The sequence below is a fragment of the Hoplias malabaricus genome, chromosome Y (genome assembly GCF_029633855.1).
Source record: "Hoplias malabaricus isolate fHopMal1 chromosome Y, fHopMal1.hap1, whole genome shotgun sequence".
NCBI classification, from domain to species: domain Eukaryota; kingdom Metazoa; phylum Chordata; class Actinopteri; order Characiformes; family Erythrinidae; genus Hoplias; species Hoplias malabaricus.
In genome coordinates, this window is record NC_089820.1 from 72,639,885 (window position 1) to 72,661,688 (window position 21,804).

The following is a 21,804-nucleotide window of genomic DNA, read 5'->3' on the forward strand; positions in this document are numbered from 1 at the left end:
TCAAATCCTTACAGCAATGTTTCAACATCTAGTGTAAAACCTTCCTTAATTATGTGCAACACCTCCGATCTCAAATTAATTGTTTGTTTATTCATCCACCCGTTCATTCACCTGAGTTTGCTTCATTCTCTTCAGGGTCATGGTGGACCCTGAGCCCACCATGAAGCACTGGGAGCAAGAAAGAAACACACTCAACCAGTCACTCACACACTCACTCAGTCACACACACACTCACTCACTCAGTCACTCACACACTCAGTCACTCACACACTCACTCAGGCACACACACTCACACGAGTGGACAGTGTCGCATACTCACAAAGTAACACACACACACACAAACCTGTGGACAGTTTCACATACTCAGCCAGTCACTCACACACTCACCCAGTCACTCACACATTCACACCTGTGGACAGTTTCACACAGACATTCCACAGTGGGTGTGTATGAACTGTGGGAGGAAAGCAGAGCACCAGGAGGAAACCCACACAGACACAGGGAGAACACACTCCTCACAGACAGTGACCAGAGAAGAGGATCCCACACAGGACTCCACGATCCTGCGGTGCCCACTGCAGCTGTGTGTTCGCTTAGTAAACAGAGTTAAAGTGTGCAACCCGCACCCGGACTTTTACAGTCTGAGCTGAGGTTGATGATGGTGAAAATGATGATGAAGACTTAGGTCCTTTCTGTTTGTCCTTCTTTAAACTTCTCTTTTATTAAAGTGCAAACTGCATTTCCAGAAAGCAGAAGAAGATGAAGGAGAGAGAGCTGGGGACCCGGGGCGTAGATTAGATATGAGATTGGAAAGCTGATCCTGAAGCATATCCGTGATGTATTTAGCCTAATAAGGTTTTCTGGGCGGCTCCTGAAAGCCTTTTATATTTGTTAAGCCGCGTGATAAAGATTAAACGTATTACTCTCGGAGTAAACAGTTGGCGGCGGAGAGAGAGATGGAAATAAAATCAGTGATTGATTACATTGTTCTGGCACTGGGGCGGATATAATTGTGTGTTTCTAACGTGGCAGATGAGTGCTGGGGGCTCTGGATTCATTTATATTATCTTTATGTTCTCCCTCCTGAAGATTAACTAGCCTTATTAGCCGATAAACGCCGTTATATGCCAAATAAATACAATATAATAAAACAGCCAGAGTACATCAGCATTCCACAACTAACACACACACACCATCCAGATCTCACACACTGTGCACAGTGACCACGCATTCATTCAAAACATCTAAAATCCTGTTAATATATCTGATATCTTCCACATTCTGAGATTACTGTGAGAATAGTATATAATTATTCACCTGTTTCTGGATTGTTTATTCTTTGATATAATAAAGTGAAAGTGTTTAAAGCAACTCTAGGTCATATTTTACCTTAAAATGACAGCTTCAAAATCATTGTGATGTTCCCCTGAGCTGTAATAAGCAGAATAGAGCCTCTGTCGCAGCAATACCAGGCTCAGCACTGTAGAAACTGTACTATGTTTCTTGAGTGTAGGAATTGAAAGGCTAATTGCTTGATTTCACAAAGGTATAGAAGTTAAAGGTGATTATATAGCAAATTAAAAAAATATATATTTCATATGTGTTCCACTTCATAGCTGAGAAATGTATAGAACAGCCCCTTATATTTACTGGAGGAGCTAGGGATAGGGGCAGAGCTATGCAAAGTAGTGCCCAGTATGCCTCTGTAGTCTCCTGAGGAGAGACTTTATGTTTTGTTGTTGTTGTTTTTGTAGATATAGACTGATTATATGTGTGTTGGCTTTGCTGCTTTATGTACAGTGACAGATGTCAGGTGTCCCTCTGTACCATGTGTACAACAGGGTCCCTCTCCCCTTGTTGGAAGGGGTCATCCTGACCCTGTATAAAAGCTGTTGATGGACCCTCACTCTAAACCAGATGATCGCAATAAATCTTAAGGCTGCTTCAGCTATTATGTTAAAGTTACTGCAGCTGCGTCCTTCTGTATCCGCAGGGACATAAAGACTCGGTCACACAGGGTTTGTGTCTGTGAATGTTGACAATTTGCCTCCCCAACCAACAGTCCTGCAGCTCTGTGTGACGTCTGACTCTGACTGTACTCTCTGCTCTGTGTGGGGTTTCAAAACAGGAGATATTATAAGAAAATATCTATTTTGTTCGGATTACAAAATGCAATGCAAGCAAGGGTCACACTGTACCCTGGACTGCAATGCTCCTGCAGACAGGGCAGCCTCAGGCATCTCCCTGAGTCCCACCACAGCCAACACTCAGATGTACTGTACTCAGAAAGTAAACTGTTTCATTTTATGTTACTGGAGGCTGTGGGGACACATACATTCATTCATTCATTTATTGTCTGAAACCGCTTATCCAATTCAGGGTCATGGTGGGTCCGGAGCCTACCCGGAATCAATGGGCGCAAGGCGGGATTACACCCTGAAGGGGGCGCCAGGCCTTCACAGGGTGACACAAACACATTCACACTTTTGAGTCATCAATCCACCTACCAACACGTGTTTTGGGACCGTGGGAGGAATGCTCTAACAATGCTCTTACAATGCTAAACCATGAGAAGAGTTTGGAAATCAAACAGACGTGTTCATTCATTGTCTGTAACCCTTATCCAGTTCAGGGTGGTCCTGGAACTTGTCCTTCGGAGAGCAACACACAGTCACACATTCACTCACACTCTACACCTATGAACACTTTGAGTAGCCAATCTTCCTGCCAACATGTGTTTTTGGACCATGGGAGGAAACCAGAACACCTGGAGGAAACCTACACAGACACGGGGAGAACATACTAAACTCTTGTCACCCGGCATGGGACTCACACATGATGCAGTCCTGCTCATGTTAATGTAGCATGGATACAGACCAGGAAAACCATTCACTTCATAAGGTAAAACCTTAAATGTTTCTGTATTTATTAACAATTCATGTACTGTCTATAGATTTTGTAAAATTAAACAAAGTTATTCTCAACTCACCTGCCACCAGGTGCTGTGGAGGTTGGCAGAGATGACTTCGATGACATCATCAACCTGGATGCTGAGGGGAGGTCCCCCTGGAGGACAGGGAACCCCCAGATAATCTCTAATAACCAACATCTTCGGCAAACCTGAGAAACAGCAGAAACGTAACAAAAGAGACTGGTCAATAATCAATAAAGAGAGCAGAAGCCTGGAGTAAGCCCAGACAATTCAAGGGCCAGTAAGAAATTGTCTTCAGGGACTATGGTGGTTTTATTAACCGTAAAAAATCATAAATTTTTACAGGCTTTTAAAAAGACTGTGGAGGACCTGATGGCCTTCAGCCTCATAGATGTTAGTGCATTAGGTGCTGATGTTGGGAATTAGTTCTGTACTACAGCGCAGTGCCTGGGCTTTATCCCTTCTGGTGGAGTCTTGTACCTACAGACTCTGCTGTTACTCTCCATCAGGTAAATCCAGTCTTGGTCCTGGTCTTGGTTCTTTTTTAGTCCCTGCTCTCTCGTGGTTCCAAGCGAGCCTAAAGTATTGTGTGTAAACCTTGCAGAGCTCTGAATGTCCAGAGAGAGTCATCACTCTACACCACGCAGTACAGACATCCAGCACAAACTCGCCATCTGTAAAATCTCCAGCTACAGCACAGATCACATTTTTTCTGTCTGACTCACAACGGCAGCTTGTAAAATTACACCATGGTCTTTTAAAGAATTTCAAACGCTCCTCTGATCAGTGGTCGACAAAACTGTAACATGGAAGGAACAAGCTCTACTGATCTGTCTGAACTGATGAAGAAGCTGTGTTCAGCCCTGAACAACAACAACACATGACTACACGATGAGTAAGCAACACTTTATGTTACCGCCATTGTTGTGGTTTCCAAAGCATGCTGTTCCCGTTAGAGATGGGGTTTTGAAGGTCTTTTGGGGGGAAAATAACCAGGTACCAAATGGCGAGTATAGCGGAGGAGGTAACACTAAGTGGAAAAGCATCATTGGACTCGGACATCTGCTTCAGGGTGTCCCATTCAATTTTATCTTATTCTACAGAGATAACACACAGTGTGTCCACAACATGTGCCCTGTAAAGTAACTGAATTAATTTATTAATGTATCCAAACTTTTGGACCTTCAGTTATGTATGTAAATGACCTCTCTTGGTGCTTGTGGTCTGGTCAAAAAAGGTGGGGTGTTTACCTGCATCACACCTCTTTTTCTGGGCTATTTCTTTCTGTGGGAGAAAAACAGAGATGATATAATGACTTTAACCAGCAGGGGACAGTATTAATTGCCACTGGGGTTAGAGACAGAGGTGGGCAGTAATAATTAATTAATTCATTGTCTGTAACCACTTATCCAGTTTTCCAGTCAGCGGTGGGTCTGGAGCCTACTCGGAAACCCAGGTGTGGGTGCCACAGCGACACATACTCACACATATGGATAATTTTGAGCAGCCAATCCACCTACAAGTGTGTGTTTTTGGACTGTGGGAAGAAACCAAAGCACCTGAAGGAAACCCAAGGGAACATGGGGAGAACACACCAAACTCCTTACAGACAGTCACCTGGAGCAGGGCTCAAACCCACAACCCCTGGGCCCATTGGTTCTCAAATTTTTTCAATATAGGGTCCCCTTTGTGGATGGTAAGTGCCACTGCGCTCTGTCTCGTCAAATTTTTGGATTTCAGTTTTTGCCACTAGGCTCTTCTTCAGCATTACTTCAGCTGATGTACCAATTTTCAATTTTGCTGGATATTTCCACAAAAATTGCAGACTTGCCCATAGTTTCTAGCAATGTAGTGTTGTTGTAAGGATAGACAACCCGCCAAAACACCACGGACGATTGTGAAGTGTGATTGGCTGGCAGCTATGTATTTTTACAATGTTTTTTATTCATTCATTCATTATCTGTCTTGTCTATCTTATCCAATTCAGGGTCGCGGTGTGTCCAGAGCCTACCTGGAATCATTGGGCGCAAGGCGGGAATACACCCTGGAGGGGGCGCCAGTCCTTCACAGGGCAACACAGACACACACACATTCACACCTATGGACACTTTTGAGTCGCCAATCCACCTACCAACATGTGATTTTTTGGACTGTGGGAGCAAACCGGAGCACCCAGAGGAAACCCACGCAGACACGGGGAGAACACGTCAACTCCTCACAGACAGTCACCCGGAGCGGGAATCGAACCCACAACCTCCAGGCCCCTGGAGCTGTGTGATTGCGACACTACCTGCTGCGCCACCATGCCGCCTCAATGTTTTTTTAAAAATTATAATTATTTTTTAAATAATAATTATTTTTGTGTGGCACAGTGGTGCAGCAGGTAGTGTCGCAGTCACACAGCTCCAGGGACCTGGAGGTTGTGGGTTCACGTCCCGCTGTCTGTGAGGAGTTTGGTGTGTTCTCCCCGTGCCCACATGGATTTCCTCCAGGTGCTTCAGTTACGTCTAAATGGACATAACTGAAAACTATAAAACAGAGATATGACCTCTAATGCTTTTCTGCTACACCGCTAGTGCCCTCTTGTGGCCTCCCGGGGTCCACGTCCCCCAGTTTGAGAACCGCTGTATTAAGTACTATATACTCATATACTCTAAATATATTCAAAACAAACAAAGTACCAGCAGCTTAGAGGGAAGTAACAGTCACTGTTGCACTGTAGCAACCACAAGTCCATCTGTGGCTCTGCATACTTAGTTAGCTCTTTTTCACCATGTTCTTCAATGGTCAGGACCCTCACAAGAACCCCACAGAGCAACTATGATTTGGGTGGTGTATCATTTTCAACACTGCAGTGACTGACTGGGTGGTTGTGTTATTGTGTGTTTTGCTGGTACGAGTGGATCAGACAAAGCAGTGCTGTTGGAGTTTATAAATCCCTCCAGACAACAGTGTTCTGTGAGGGGCATCTTGTGGCAGTGTCTTGTTGGAAGTGTCTTGTGGACAATGTCCTCAGCACAACACACACTAACAGACATGTCACTTTGCTGTGTCACTGCAGCGCTGAAAATGAGCCACCACGCAAATTATAGCTGCTCTGTGGGTGAAATACTAGGTGGTAACACAGTATGTAGAACAACAAATGGACCTTAGTCTGTGCACCATTGTAATGTTATGGCTGACGGCTCAGTGTCAGGAGAAACAGAGGGAGAACATCTCTGAGAGTGGAAATCATTGCTGAGGGAACTGAGATCAGAGATTTACCTGAGTCTGAGACGTCAGAGCATCTGGAACAACAGAAAAAACAAACAGATCCAAATATGAGGTGAGGATCTCTAGCACAACAGTAAAGTGTATAAATACTGGATTCAGAAACACGCCCTGAGGAGTAGCATTACACAAGGCTGAGATGTGATATGGTGAACACAGATGCAAAGACAGAGAAATATTAAAATTCCTCATTTTCTGGAAAGTGAAGAAATCTGAAGAAAATCTGCTGTGACAGGTTCAGTGCCTGAAATTTTGGAGCTTTGAGGCTAATGTAGCTAACAAACAATTGAAGCTTATAGCCACCAATTAGCATAATCTAAACCAGTATCATTTAAACAACCCTAGCTTGTATTTTTACCTCAAAATTGCAGTTTCATTTTGCTGCTCCAATGAGGTTTAGAGGTGGAGAATTGAGCCTCTAATCCAGACTCTGCACTTCAGACCCTGCAATGTAACTTTTGGAGAGGAGTAGGAAATCACCTCCAATCTCCTCCACCTCCTTGATTTCAGGAGAGTGCTGTAAATGTGAAATACACATTGCAGCTGTAGTGGGGCTCAGGAATTACAGCATTTCCTCGGAACTGAAGGGCATTAGCCAGTCTGCAGTGATATCAGAGGAACTTTAGGACCTCATTCGCTTTCAGAAGAATTCCACAATCATATATTATCACCCTCTCAAGACTCTTCTGTATTATAGAGCTAAATACAGATTCTTATTCTGCAGATTTTGATTCAAACCTTCCAGTTCCACATTAAATGTTGCAGTAGCTTCAGGCTCTGTATGTGTGTATGCTATGATTCACCAATTAATGTGGAACTGTACATTTACAGCTGTAACTTCTACTACTAGTGCTGTTTTCTGCTTGTTCAGAACACTCGTGATCTTAGTGTTTAAAAGAGAAAATACTGACATGTGTGTGTTTCTTTTGTCACTGCTCAGGGTCTCGCCAGTGATTTACAAGGTGTCATAACCCTCAGTTTGGATTGTGACTCTGACAAATCTTAGTTTGAAGGGCCTTTTTGCTTTCACACTTTACCCCACTCCTATATCCCTGTGATTGGGCAATATTGTGAATGTTTATTCTTACCTGCTCGTCCACACACTCCCAGTCTGCCCAAACACTCTTTATGAGCCCCGACTCCACACTTCGGACACAGGTATCCCTGATTAAAGATACCTCTGGACAGAAAGGAAGATACAACACAAAACATTAATAAACATCCATCAAATGTGCACACTGAGGTTTGGCCAGTGTGTGGAAGTACATGTTAATTGTCCCAGGTGGTTGCTAAAGTGTTTGTATGTTGTTACTATGGTGATACATATTGTTGCTAAGATGTTGGTATGTTTATCACACCTGGACATACTCTCTCCCTTGAATATGCTCACATAATAGAAATGGTCTCACCTGGACAATTCCTCACCTAAGCCGATCTCACATGGTGTAGTCCTACCTGAATAAACTTTCTCATTTTTTCAGAAGTATGAAACAAACTGGACAAACATGGACAAACTCTCTCACCAGAGGTGGTTCCACATGAGTTGGTCTTACCTAAAAATGCCTTGGAAATGGTCTCATCTGGACAAACTCTCTTACCTGAGCAGCATGTGGCAGAAGCTGCAGGTGGTGACCCGTTCGAAGGTGTGCATCTGGAAGACGTGAGAGTTGGAGGTTGCATTTTCAGGTCTGATGTTGGACCTGAAGAGGAGGTAAAAGGCAGTGCTGTGAGATTTTGATGGTATTCAGCCACAGAAAAGAGAGTGAAGTCCAGTTCTGATGACTGACAATCAGTTCTGGATCCCAAATCACTCTAGATGGAGCAACATCACTTCAGAGAACACAGCTCCACAGCTGCAAAGACAACGCTGGGGGGCTTCACACCACTCTGGTGGACACCTGGCATTGGGCATGGTAGATTGGGCCTCATGTGCAGCTGCTCTAGTGGGTCAGAGTGGACAAAAAACACAGAATCCAGACTGTGCTTTCATTCAGACACAGTGAGCAGTGTGATACAGAAGTTTCTTGTACTTGTTAGTAACATTAGCCTCCAGATCTAAATGTAAAGGAGAAACTGCAGACACCAAACAGGTCTTGGCTGATGGAGTTTATTACTTCTAATGTCCACATATGCATATGTAATTTAGTGTGTGCAGTACCTGGAATGACTTATTGTTCTGAATTTATATGTATAAAGAATTTGTCTCTGTGAGAATGGGATGTTAGGTTAAGCTTCTTTCCTAGAGGTAGCAGGACAGGATGTGCTTACAAGTTATCTTTCTTTTCCAGAACAGGAAATTATGTAAACAAAAGCTATACCATTTACCTTATGTAGACACAAACCAACTTATATAAGGGAGAGATGGAGAGATGAGTAGAGAGAGAGGTGAATAGAGATGTATAGAGAGACGAATGGAATTGGCTGATTCTCTCCCAGCCCTTATGGCTGGTAAGATGCTGTTCTTTTGTGAAATTAAAATGTATTTAGACAGTGTCTGGCAAAGAGTCTTCTTCATCATCCACACCACAACACCCCAGACGTAGCACAACACTCTGGAAAGGGTTCCAGATAAAAGGTCCTCTGTGTGGAATTCTGCAGAACAGAACCTGAGCAGTGGGTGAGCTCTTTATTTGATGGTCTCTGAGATTGATTTCTGTGTCAGCAGTGTGCATGTGTGTGTATGTGTGTGTGAAATGTTGTCTGAATGCACCCTATGGAACACAGACACACACAAATATTTGTTCTCGTACTACCTCAGGACATATAGGTATATCTCTCAGAACAAAACCTCACATCTTCTTGGCTGTTTCTGTTACATTTTGTTTTTCCACATGTTCAGAAAAACTGGTCTTTACACTGTGTCAAACTTGTATAAATTTTATTATAGATGGACCAATAAAAATCATCTATAATAAAAGAGGATAAAGTGTGGCTCATTATGATACACTGAAAGTAAAAAATATTTTCTCCCTTGCCTTATAAAGTCACTATCCTTTAAGATATGAGGTTTGATTCAAGTAAAATGAATATATTAATGCAGTTTCCCTTAGTCATCAGTTTAACTGGAATGAAATGATTTTTCTGTTCTAAAAGATGAATTGTAGATTGAGTTCTTCAAAAAATCATGTCTGAAATCAGGCCACTGACACCGTGGGTTAGACCTGGTTGTTATATGGTTTTACAACAAATTCTGGATGTTTCTGTCCTTGAAGTGTGTGAAAAAACACACACACACACACACACACACACACACACCATAATGCATGTACATTTTGAAAAATGTTCTATAGAAAATCAATTTTTTATGGTCTGCACTTTAGACTACAAGTCAGGACAGTTCTGTCCTTGAAATGTATGATAACAACCACACACACACACACACACACACACACACACACACACACAAACAGGTGCCATAAAGCTGAAGGAAACATTATTACAGTCCCTCTTTAACCCACTGTGTTTACACATCTGCTTCCCTTTTCAATTCCAACTTCATCTCGTCTCCAGCATGAGTCTCATCAGCACAGACTCAAGCATTGCCTCGGAGACAGAAGAATATCAGAGAAAATGTAACCCCCCCCACAGCTTTCTGAACACCTCCCCATTACCACACAATTACTCTTAATCACTCCACACGCACTCTGCACAATAAACATAAAGAGAAGCTGCAACTACACAGACACAAGCACACACACCCAAATAAAAAAACACAGCATCCCTGAGCACCCTCCCACTCTCCCACAAAAAAGATACGGATGTTTCTAATAACAACATTCAGTAGGATGCAGGTCTATCATTTATGGAGGAGTTATTCTCCGAACACACGAAACTGGGTCTTGCTTTTTCCGTTTTACAAAATGAAACAAAAGTTCAGGAATATTTCTGCGAGTTCTGGCTGTAGTTTAGACCTGATTTTAATCAGGTTTTGCAAAAAGTTAAGGACATTCTTGTCCCCAATATGTATGTTTTGAAAAGAATATCTATTAAAATCTAGATTTTAACAGGTTTTTATAGAGACAACTAGTAGTCTGGGTGTATCAGGACTATGTACTGAATCTATTTTAAGTGTGGGGGACCCACTCTATGAAGTATAAACTGGTTCTTCACAGCACGTTTTTGCTGCACTTTATAGACAACAGTGTAAAAACAAATTATAATCAAATTCATAAACATTATTTGCTTGTGTTTGGTAGTTAAAAATGACTGATTGCACCTTTAATCTCTTATGAAGTTGAAACTCACATGGCCATTTGAAACTGGTCCAGCCATTTCTTCTTCAGTTCTTTGGTTTTGAAGAAAAACTCAAAGCGGCTTGCCACCTGCTGGTGGCTCAGATAGAAGCCATAGCACCACTGAGAAAACAGCAGAATAAACAAGATCAATGGACACAAACACGACTCTGTTACTCTCACCTTCAATCTACAATCACATTTATTATAAGAAACACCTCACATATAGCAGCACTGTAGGATTATGGTTAAAGACTGGAGCTCATATGTTGAGTTAGTTGATAGGAAATGTAATTAATTAAAGTAATTAACTTTACTTAATTACTTTAATTAATTAATTAACTTTAACTTTAGAAGTAGAATCAAAGTGCTTTGTAGTCCTTGAATGAAGAGGCTGATATTCTCTGTCCAAAGAAAAATATATATCTCCAAAATAGTAACTGTACAGGAGAAGGAAAAAACCTTTTTAACTTTCAATGGAATTTAATGTACAAACCGGCTTCCAAAAAAGTTGGGACACTAAACAAATTGTGAATAAAAACTAAATGCAATGATGTGGAGATGGCACATGTCAATATTTTATTCGTAATAGAACATAGATGACAGATCAAAAGTTTAATCTGAGTAAATGTAACATTTTAAAGAAAAAATATGTTGATTCAAAATTTCACAGTGTCAACAAATCCCAAAATAGTTGGGACAAGTAGCAATAAGTGGCTGGAAAAAGGAAATTGAGCATATAACGAACAGCTGGAAGACCAATTAACACTAATTAGGTCAATTGACAGCATGATTGGGTATAAAAAGAGCTTCTCAGAGTGTCAGTGTCTCTCTGAAGCCAAGATGGTAAGAGGATCACTAATTGCACCATTGTTGCGCAGAAAGATACCAGATATGGCAATACCAGATATGTGTTACCCAGCGTAAAATAGCAAAGACTTTTAAGTTATAATCATCAACTGTGCATAACATCATCAAAAGATTCAGAGAATCTGGAACAATTGCTGTGCGTAAGGGTCAAGGCCGTAAAACTCTACTGGATGCTCGTGATCTCCGGGCCCTTAAACGTCACTGCACCTCAAACAGGAATGCCACTGTCAAGGAAATAACAGAATGGGCTCAGGAATACTTCCAGAAAGCATTGTCAGTGAACACAATCCACTGTGCCATCCGTCGTTGCCAGCTGAAACTCTACAGTGCAAAGAGGAAGCCATTTCTAAGCAAGCTCCACAAGCTCAGATGTTTGCACAGGGCCAGGGGTCTTTTAAACTGGAGTGTGGCAAAATGGAAGACTGTTCTGTGGTCAGATGAGTCACGATTTAAAGTTCTTTATGGAACACTGGGATGCCATGTCATCAGGACCAGAGAGGACAAGGATAACCCAAGTTGTTATCAACGCTCCGTTCAGAAGCCTGCATCACTGATGGTATGGGGTTGCATGAGTGCTTGTGGCATGGGCAGCTTGCATGTCTGGAAAGGCACCATTAATGCAGAGAACTATGTTCAGGTTCTAGCACAACATATGCTCCCATCTAGACGTCATCTCTTTCAGAGAAGACCTTGCATTTTTCAGCAAGATAATGCCAGACCACATTTTGCAGCAATCACAACATCATGGCTACGTAAGAGAAGGATTCGGGTACTGAAATGGTCAGCCTGCAGTCCAGATCTTTCACCTATAGAGAACATTTGGCGCATCATAAAGGGGAAGTTGCGACAAAGAAGGCCCAAGACGATTGAACAGTTAGAGGCCTGTATTAGACATGAATGGGAGAGCATTCCTATTTTTAAACTTGAGAAACTGGTCTCCTCTGTCCCCAGACATCAGTTGAGTGTTGTAAGAAGGGGGGGATGCCACACAATTGTAAAAAATGGCCTTGTCCCAACTTTCCCTTAAAATGATACATTCTCTCAGTTTAAACTTTTGAGCTGTGATTTGTGTTCTATTCTGAATATAATATTAAATGTTGGCACCTCCACATCATTGCATTCTGTTTTTATTCACAATTTGTTTAGTGTCCCAACTTTTTTGGAATCCGGTTTGTAAAAAGACTTGATTCCAAGTAATTTTGGAGCATTTCTATTGGTCCATTCATCGTGAAATTTTCAAACATTGTGAAGAAAATATGCTGTGTTCAAATGACATAATAAATTAAACACCCACGAACATGGAGAGAAAAAAAGAAGATACATATGTTCCCTAGAGTGGCAGCAGCCAGACTCCAGGACAAATGCCAACATTATGGCTGTTTCGTAAGATGAAGAAGAACCAGTGAAGAAAACTGACTGCACATTTGCATACCTAATATACAATTTCTATATATTATTAGATTAGATTCAGCATTATTGTTATTGTGCAGAGTACAGGCACAGAGCCAATGAAATGCAGTTAATGGAAAATGGTACATTCATTCATTAATTGACTGTAACCACTTATCCAATTCAGGGTTGCAGTGGGTCTGGAGCCTACCCAAAATCACTGGGCGCAAGGTGGGAACACACCCTGGAGGGGGCGCCAATCCTTCGCAGAGTGACACACACTCACAAACACACACCTATGGACACTTTCTGAGTTGCCTATAAACCTACCTACATATGTTTTTGGGCACCTGCAGGAAACCCGGACATGGGGAGAACACACCAAACTCCTCACAGACCAGATCCCTGGAGCTGTGTGACAACAACATTGCTGAAGTCTTAGGCACCTAAGATAAATATATATAAACATAACACAAAAAGTAACAAAATTTGTGTTTGGTAGATTATTTTTTTTGTTGTTGTAACAATGCTTCTTGGCAATAAATCTTATACTGTTGGAAAGCCTGTTAATTTCCCTTTTAAATGCTGCCACATTTGTAAGGAACATGCATTTGTGGGATGAGCAGTAGAGCTGAGAATGTGGGTTGTGCCCATGAAAAATTTGCCAAATTTGTGGCTGTTCATGCCAGAGTGACCAACACAGCCATGTTGTTATCGCTGACTTTAGACATAAGCTGGTTGAAGAATGAGATACCACAGCAGTGTTTGACCAGGCTGGTGACCAGCATGAGGAGGAGGTGCCAGGCTGTTGTGGCTGTATATGGTTCTTTCACATGCTACTGAGGCTCCTACTGAGGTTTGTTAAATGAATAAACTGTTAAATTGTCAATATGTCTTCAAACTTCAATCATCCAGTCCACCAAATGAGTCAATGGCAGAATAAGCTGTTTGGCATTGGCTGAGATTATTTGGCAAATTTTTCATGGCCACAACACAAATACTCAGCTCTACTGCTCATCCCACAAATGCATGTTCCTTACAAATGTGGCACCATTGAAAAGGGAAATTAACAGGCTTTCCAATGGTATAAGATTTATTGCCAAGAAGCATTGTTTTGTTACAGAAAAACAGAGAAATAATCTACCAAACACAAATCTCCTTACTTTTTGTGCTAAGTTTATTTAAACTAACGCCTTGTCAGTAAGTGTGGTGCTTGTATAAAATTATATATACAAATATACAAAAATTTATGAAGCAAATAAAAAATATAAGCCAATTTTTTTTCTATAAAATAGTAGGCGTGAGTGAGTTTGAAGAACAATGTTTTGTTAAGATTCTCCTTGATTGCATGAATTTTTTAAATCAACATCACATATTATATTAAATATTTATATATTAACCGGTAAAACTAGGATAATTATGGATTATAACCTCAAATAATATGGACTGCCACGAGGAGAGATTTGGAAAAAGTTAAACCAATACACAGAATATCACACTCACTGGAATAATGTTATTTGGTTTTATTTTAATGTTGGGCATAGTTTGTTTGTTTATTTTTAAGACACTGCTCAGCTTTTTAAATCTCATAATCTCTGGTGCCTAAGATTTTTGCACAGTACTGTATATATACATATGTATATAAATGGCAGTGCAATGGCAGTGCAAATATGAATAAAGTACATTAACAGTGCAGAAGAAAAAATGGTATAGTTAAAATGGCAATGGTATAGTTAAAGTGACAGTTCAGAATTCAGCAGGACCACGCCCTCAGGAAAGAATGCCTCCCAAATGGAAGGAGAGTGAAAACTCCATGGTTTGGATGAGAGGCATCCTTGATAATGTTTCTCACCCCGCCCAGGCAGTGTTTGTGATAAAGGTCCTGAATGGTGGGTAAATGGGTGCCAGTGATGCGCTGGGCAGCATTCACCACTCACTGGAGTACTGAGTTTTCAGCTGCAGAGCAGCTGGCGTTCCACAGAGAGATGCAGTTGATAAGTGTGCTCTCAGTGGTACAGCCGTAAAAGTTCGCCAGGATCTTGGGACACAAGTGAGCTTTCTTGAGACTCTGCAGCAAGTAAAGGCGCTATTGTGCCTTTTTGACCAGGATGGAAGAGGTCACAGACCAGCTGAGATCATTGGATGTGTGGATGCTGAGGAACTTGAAGCTAGACACCTGCGCTACTGCAGCTCCGTAAATGTAGATGGTGGGGAAGTGAGCATGGCTTCTAGTCCTCCTGAAGTCCATGATGATCTTCTTGGATTTCTAGGTGTTAAGCGCCATGTTGTTGTCGTGGCACCATGCAGCTACATGCTGCACCGCAGCCCTATAGGCCATCTTGCCATTAACTCTGATCAGGCCTATAACCATGGTGTCTTCTGCAAATTCGATTATGATATATAAGGTGTTTGGAACTGTAATCCACATTAAATGCAAATTAATGCAATTGCTGTCCCCTTTAAGGTGGAATAGAATATGAAGTAGAAAACTAACTTCAGCTTCATGAAACTACAGATGGTTCAAAGCACCAAAATTAAACAATGATGTTAATAATTGCTTTATAGCTGAATTAAGGTTAATGCCATTAACTCCTATGAAGTTGTGATTGTATTTGTTTGTGAGATCCAGTCTCAGTTTCGAGGTGCAGAGATATTTTTCAGGTTTTTTAAACAACAAGTCCAGCCGTAAAGTCAGCAGACCTTAGCTGAGGTTCCTCTGAACCCTCTGCTGTACAGAAACTTTCCTTCTGGTCAAAGACATCAGAGAGAAAGAAATATCAAACACCTGAAGACATTAGCACTACTGAGAAAAGAGACGAAAAACAGTAGTACAGTGGAGTTACAGGAGACTCCTATCGGAAATTCGTTTTATTACAAAGATACACCATGTTTCATTCATCTCTGATTACCACCTGAGTTTTATGAGCTAAAATTCTGTTGTTGGCATCATGCTAAATTGTAAGTTGTGTGGCCATTCTGTAGATCGTAACATGTCCATATAAGGAGTTGTGTGTGTGTGTATGATTATGTACATAGCACAAGGAAAAAGAGGTGGAGTATGTGAAAATGTAACAGGGCCTACACATTACTTTAATCCCACTTTAGATTTAGTTTTGACACTAGGGCTTAACATTGTAGTGGAGTATGGACCGAATACCAGATAACCAGATCGAAATGAAGAAATGAAAAGTTTTGAATTAAAACTTTTCCAATCTGAAGGGGACCTTTCGTCTGCGACCAAGTCACATTCCACAGGATTGTTTGTGCCCGCGGGGGTGAAAGACCCTGCAGCCCCACACACACGCACACACCCAATCTAAAACATCAAAGAACACTCTCAAGTAACACATGGCCGACACCCCTACCCTCTTCAGGAACTATCGAGATAACCGATTTTACAATGCTTCTAAGAGACAGGAACCTCAAACAAAAGGGGGGGTTATAATCCCGTTTATGACGAAGTGGCACCTCAATGTCTCTCGTTATCTCCCACGGGAATCAGCAGATGTTTAGAAGGGGTGACCTCGAGTTGAACCCCGTTGACTCATGTACACGACAACCTACACATGGACCAACAGCGACCCCAAATGGACACTGGCGAAACTACGCCTCGCTCGGGGTCGTCTAAACAGTAGCAGGAATGAAGTCAATTCTGATTAAATATGTATAAACAAATGTATTAATGTCACTTTCTGTACCCTCAGATGAATGTCTACCTTCTAATGAAATGACGTATACTGCTGATTGTTTCTATCATGAAAAGAAGTTCTGTCTCTGAATAGAGAAAAAGGATTAATGTTCTTTTCCAGCGTATCATCATGAATTGGACGTAAACAACGTACTCAAGATGGGATCTTATGTGGATGTTTGATACTAACAGTCCAGTGTACTCATTGTTATATGTTACTAACATGTATAAGAAATTTCGATACGCGAAATTTATATTCCTTCTGTGTGAATCACTGATTCAAACCCCATCCTACTCTCTCCCCCTTTGTGAGGGTCACGTGAGCCTGAACTTGCGTCCAATCAGGAAAGGACGCCTCCCGTTTGGGCGTGACCGCGCTAGCTTTGAAAAACACAGAGTTGGGACACAGATAGAGTTCAAAAGAAAGCGGAAAAGAGAGAACAGAAAAAGGAGCACAACAGAACAGAACAGAACTCAACACAAAGGAAGAAAGAACTGGACAAAGAAAGGAAGAACTCGACATCAGTTACGAGAGCTCGACAGCAGTTACGAGAGCTCGACAGAAGACGACAACAACAGCAAGAAAATCCGAGAAACTTTGAAACAACAAAGAGACGCTTTCTCCTTCCCGACGACAAGACAAAGAAAACCCTCAGAGACTTCATTAAAAGCTTACAAGAGACGTCTTGAATTAGCAAATAGTATGAAGTTTTAATAATGCGTCGAGTGATTTGAATATCTTCTTTTCTTTTAATCTTGTTTATGTTTTATTACCCATCGAAGTGTGATCTCACGAGTGATCAAAGTAGGCGAAACTTATTCGTGGCCAGAATAAGATATCAACCCCTTTGATTAGTCGATAGCAGATATATTAACGTTACAAGCTGATTTCTGAAGACATTACTCCTGGAAAACTGAACAACGAGACGAGCTAATACTCTGAAAAGCCGCTCCACTCCGGTGGAAAACTAGCCACGCCTGTGACTCTCCAAAGAGGGGAAATCTCGATTGACGCCGCTCCGCCTGAAGCCGAGAGCTTCTAACCCAACCGGAAGGAAATCTCCTTCACAAGCGGGCCTGTCTCTCACCACGTGGCTAGGTGAAACGGCAAACGAGTAAGCTAGCAAATTTCACACTTTTCCCGGAGCTGATGTCTAATTAAATCCCTTTATAATTTACCATTAATTAAGCCTTAGTTAGCAACAATTTAGTCACAAGCCAGCAGCGCCTAGCTCACCTTAAGGTCAAAACCGGCTTCCCCTGCAGTGATACCGTGAGATTACAAGGCTATGCTATGTTAATTAAATATCTTTGTTAATAAAACTTTCATTATTTGAAATAAGTGTGTGCAGTTTGCTCATTAATTCTCCTGAAAATACTGACGTACTCACTTAGCGGGATTATTATTCATTCTCAAACTAATTATTAATGTTTTAATTGCCTAAACCAATTATAAACTTTAATTAATATCATTAAGTCAAATATCAGAGATTAGAGGAGTTTGAATAAGGTCAACGCTATAAACATAAATTACAAATATATATATTAAATATATATTTACAAAGGTATCGTGACGTGTGATTAAAAACCTAACATACGCTACAACATAGTGTCACGCCTTCGTCCTGTCAGTCTGTTGTCCCCGCCATGTGCTTTATTTGCACATGGCTCTGTTTTGTTTATGTTCTAGTCTCCGTCTTTGTCCCGCCTCCTCGTCTGTCATCTGTTAACCCGTCCTTCTCGTTATCTGTCTCAGGTGCGTCTCGTCAGTGTCTTGTATTTAAGTCCCCTTCCTACACTTCCTGTTTGTTGGTCATTGTTCTATTGTTCTCATGTTCTCTCGTTCTTTGTCATGTCAGTCGTGGTATCCAGTCTGTCTCTGTAAGTTTCCACGTTGTCGTTTCACTTCCTGTCGTCTCGTTCTTTAGTCTGTCTGTCCCGTTTGCCCTGATTTGCTCCTCGTGTTCCGTTTAACCTGTTTGGCTCCCTGTTTGTTTTCGTTATGTTAAAGTCTCTTTGTTTTGTTGTTATCCTTCTTTATTAAATATACTGTGCTTTAGCGAGTGCGTCCGCCTCCGTCAGTCCGCCCCACGATCCTGACAGAATGACCAACCGCCAGGACGCAGCTAGCACAGACAGTTACTTTCGGAGACTAGGAGAAGTCCAAGCGTCCATAATTCGTGCAATGGTAGCCTCTAGGACTTCAGAAGAGCCGAATTATGGACAGAAGGACTGCTACAGCGGGAGTTGCCGGCTCCAGCTCCTGCCTGGCGCTATTCCGATTCCTAAACCTGAGGAGTCGACTCGTGAATCGAGTAGTTGCGCCAGCGGGAGTCGAAGGAGCCGGCGGAAGAAGCGTGCTGGAGTTCCCCCCTCGACGGTGGATTACCCCCTTAGGTCCGGGGAAATTTTTGGGGGGGCGTTAAGGATAGGGGCTGTTAGCCTCCAACGTCGTGACGACGGAGTTGGGGCTAACAGAGGCGCACCTCTGAGGGATTTAATGGGTGCGCCTGTGAAACCCCCTAAACCCTTTACAGCTCCAGCGCGAGCCCGGCGAGCAGCACGAACTCCTGTCTTCGTTAACGCGGCGCCTCCTGCCGCGCCTGTCCTCGAGAGCGCGGCACCTCCAGCCGCGCCTATCTTCGTGAGCGCGGCGCGCGCCTCTCCTGTCTTCGTGAGCGCGAAGCGCGCCTCTCCTGTCTTCGTGGACGACGTCGCAGATTCCTCTGCCTCCGTGGACGTCGTCGCACGTTCCCCAGTCTCCGTGGACGACGGCGCAGACTCCTCTGCCTCCGTGGACGTCGTCGCACGTTCCCCAGTCTCCGTGGAAGACGGCGCAGACTCCTCTGCCTCCGTGGTCGTCGTCGCACGTTCCCCAGTCTCCGTGGACGACGGCGCAGATTCCTCTGCCTCCGTGGACGTCGTCGCACGTTCTCCAGTCTCCGTGGACGACGGCGCAGATTCCTCTGCCTCCGTGGACGTCGCTGCAGGGCTTCCTGTCTCGGTGATGGCGGCACCCGCCGCTCCTGTGTCCGTGATGGCGGCACCCGCCGCTCCTGTGTCCGTGATGGCGGCACCCGCCGCTCCTGTCCCCGTGACTGTGGCTACGGCCTCTCCTGTCCCCGTGACTGTGGCTACGGCCTCTCCTGTCCCCGTGACTGTGGCTACGGCCTCTCCTGTCCCCGTGACTGTGGCTACGGCCTCTCCTGTCCCTGTGACTGTGGCTACGGCCGCTCCTGTCCATGTCCGAAGGTCGGCCCGAAAGACTTCGGGGCCGATCCCCAGAACTGTGCCCAGGCTGGTTCCTCAGACTGCCCCACAGACATTAGCCAGTCCTGGGCACCCCCCTGTTATATTGGTTCCCCTGTCTGTCCCTGTCTTGGTTCCTGTTTCTGTCCTTGTTCCTGTGCCCGTGTCAGCCTTTGTCTCTGTCCCTGTCCCGGTCACTGTGTTTGTGTCGGTCCCTGTAAATGTTCTTGTACCAGTTCCCCTGTCAAGTCCTGTCCAGTACCCTGTCAGCCCTGTTCAGTCTCTGGTTCAACCCCCTATCTTGTCTCATGTGCAGTCCCCTGTTAGTCATGTCCAATCTCCGTATCCGTCCAATGTCCAGTCACCCGTCTTGTCTCCGGTCCAGTCTCTGTTTCAAACCCCTGTCCAGTCTCAAGTCCCGTCTCCTGTCCAGTCTCCGTTTCAACCCCTTGTTCAGTCACCGTTTCAACCCTCTGTCCTGTCTCATGTCCAGTCCCCGTATCCGTCCAGCGTTCAGTCCCCTGTCTTGTCTCCAGTCCAGTCTCTCTTTCAATCCCCTGTCCAGTCTCCAGTCCCGTCTCCGTTTCAGTCTAGTGTCATGTCACCTGTCCTGTCGTCTGTCCAGTCACGTACCCCTGTCCAGTCTAACGTTCCTATCCTGTCCAGTGTCTTGTCACCAGTCTTTGCTCCCGTCCAGTCCCAGCACCAAGTCCTGTCACCTGTCTCGTCTTCTGTCCAGTCCCTGTTTCCATCCAATGTCAAAAACTCTGTCAAGTCTCATGTGTCCACTCCCGTCATGTCCAGTCCATTCCAGTCTTTTGTTACCTCCCTTTGTCAATCACCTGTCATGTCCCATGTCCCGTCTCGTATATTCGGTTCTGTTGTGTCCCCAGCTCCAGTGTCTGTTCCCGTATTGTCCTGAGTCCTGTCTCCCGTTGGTTTGTTGTCCTGTCTTGTTTTCCGTGCCCTCTCCTGTGCCAGCTCCTGGGGGGTTTAGGAGTACGCGCCCGGGAGTTGCGCGTTCTTGGGGGGGGCATCTGTCACGCCTTCGTCCTGTCAGTCTGTTGTCCCCGCCATGTGCTTTATTTGCACATGGCTCTGTTTTGTTTATGTTCTAGTCTCCGCCTTTGTCCCGCCTCCTCGTCTGTCATCTGTTAACCCGTCCTTCTCGTTATCTGTCTCAGGTGCGTCTCGTCAGTGTCTTGTATTTAAGTCCCCTTCCTACACTTCCTGTTTGTTGGTCATTGTTCTATTGTTCTCATGTTCTCTCGTTCTTTGTCATGTCAGTCGTGTTATCCGGTCTGTCTCTGTAAGTTTCCACGTTGTCGTTTCATTTCCTGTCGTCTCGTTCTTTAGTCTGTCTGTCCCGTTTGCCCTGATTTGCTCCTCGTGTTCCGTTTAACCTGTTTGGCTCCCTGTTTGTTTTCGTTATGTTAAAGTCTCTTTGTTTTGTTGTTATCCTTCTTTATTAAATATACTGTGCTTTAGCGAGTGCGTCCGCCTCCGTCAGTCCGCCCCACGATCCTGACACATAGACAAACTTAATATCTTACAGCAAACCTCAGCAATCTCCAACAATTAGCTAATTTCATATGAGCTACGTCTTAGCAATAATATATGTACATCCCCTCAATATACTACAAAGCATTCAATAAAATCATCTACCACCCTACAATTTATAGAAAACCTACCAGGACTATCAACCACAGTTCCCACTCCATCAGACCCAATGGAGCTAGATGCACTAACTGACTACTAAGAAAATACCTGTCAATCTACTTTAGAAAATGTGGTGCAACTTAAAAGAAAAAGTTTTAAAAAAAGAAAAAGCTCCACCCATGTTATAATGATAAAACCCATACCTTAAAATAAACAACATAGAAACTAGAGTGGAAATAGTGATTAACCAAGCTGGAAGTGTTCCACTCTGCCTGGAAGAACAGCCTTATAGTATAGAAATGCTCTCACTATAGCTCTCTCAACATATCTGGCCTCGCTGAGATACAAAAATAAATATAATCCTAGAGTGTTTATAATCCTGTTTAGTGTGTTTTCCAGAACTACAAAAAAAACTCTCACCAGTTACGTTTTTATGGATTTTTTTTAATATAAAATCGAGAATATTAGACAACAAACTCAACCCACAGTATTTAATCCGACCTGGTTATTCCAAT

General features: G+C 43.2%; 1 protein-coding gene across 2 annotated transcripts in view; it reads right to left on the reverse strand.

Annotated features, from left to right (window-relative positions):
* LOC136678185 (guanine nucleotide exchange factor VAV3-like) overlaps positions 1-21,804 on the reverse strand; it is a 52,028-nt gene that overhangs the window by 7,538 nt on the left and 22,686 nt on the right. For both annotated transcript variants that reach the window (XM_066656121.1, XM_066656120.1), the window contains exons 15-20: positions 10,448-10,557; positions 7,801-7,902; positions 7,291-7,382; positions 6,197-6,219; positions 4,183-4,216; positions 2,990-3,120 (exon numbers count right to left, since the gene is read on the reverse strand). In XM_066656121.1, coding sequence (XP_066512218.1) covers positions 2,990-3,120; positions 4,183-4,216; positions 6,197-6,219; positions 7,291-7,382; positions 7,801-7,902; positions 10,448-10,557 — 492 coding nt within the window. The remainder of the gene's footprint in view (positions 1-2,989; positions 3,121-4,182; positions 4,217-6,196; positions 6,220-7,290; positions 7,383-7,800; positions 7,903-10,447; positions 10,558-21,804) is intronic.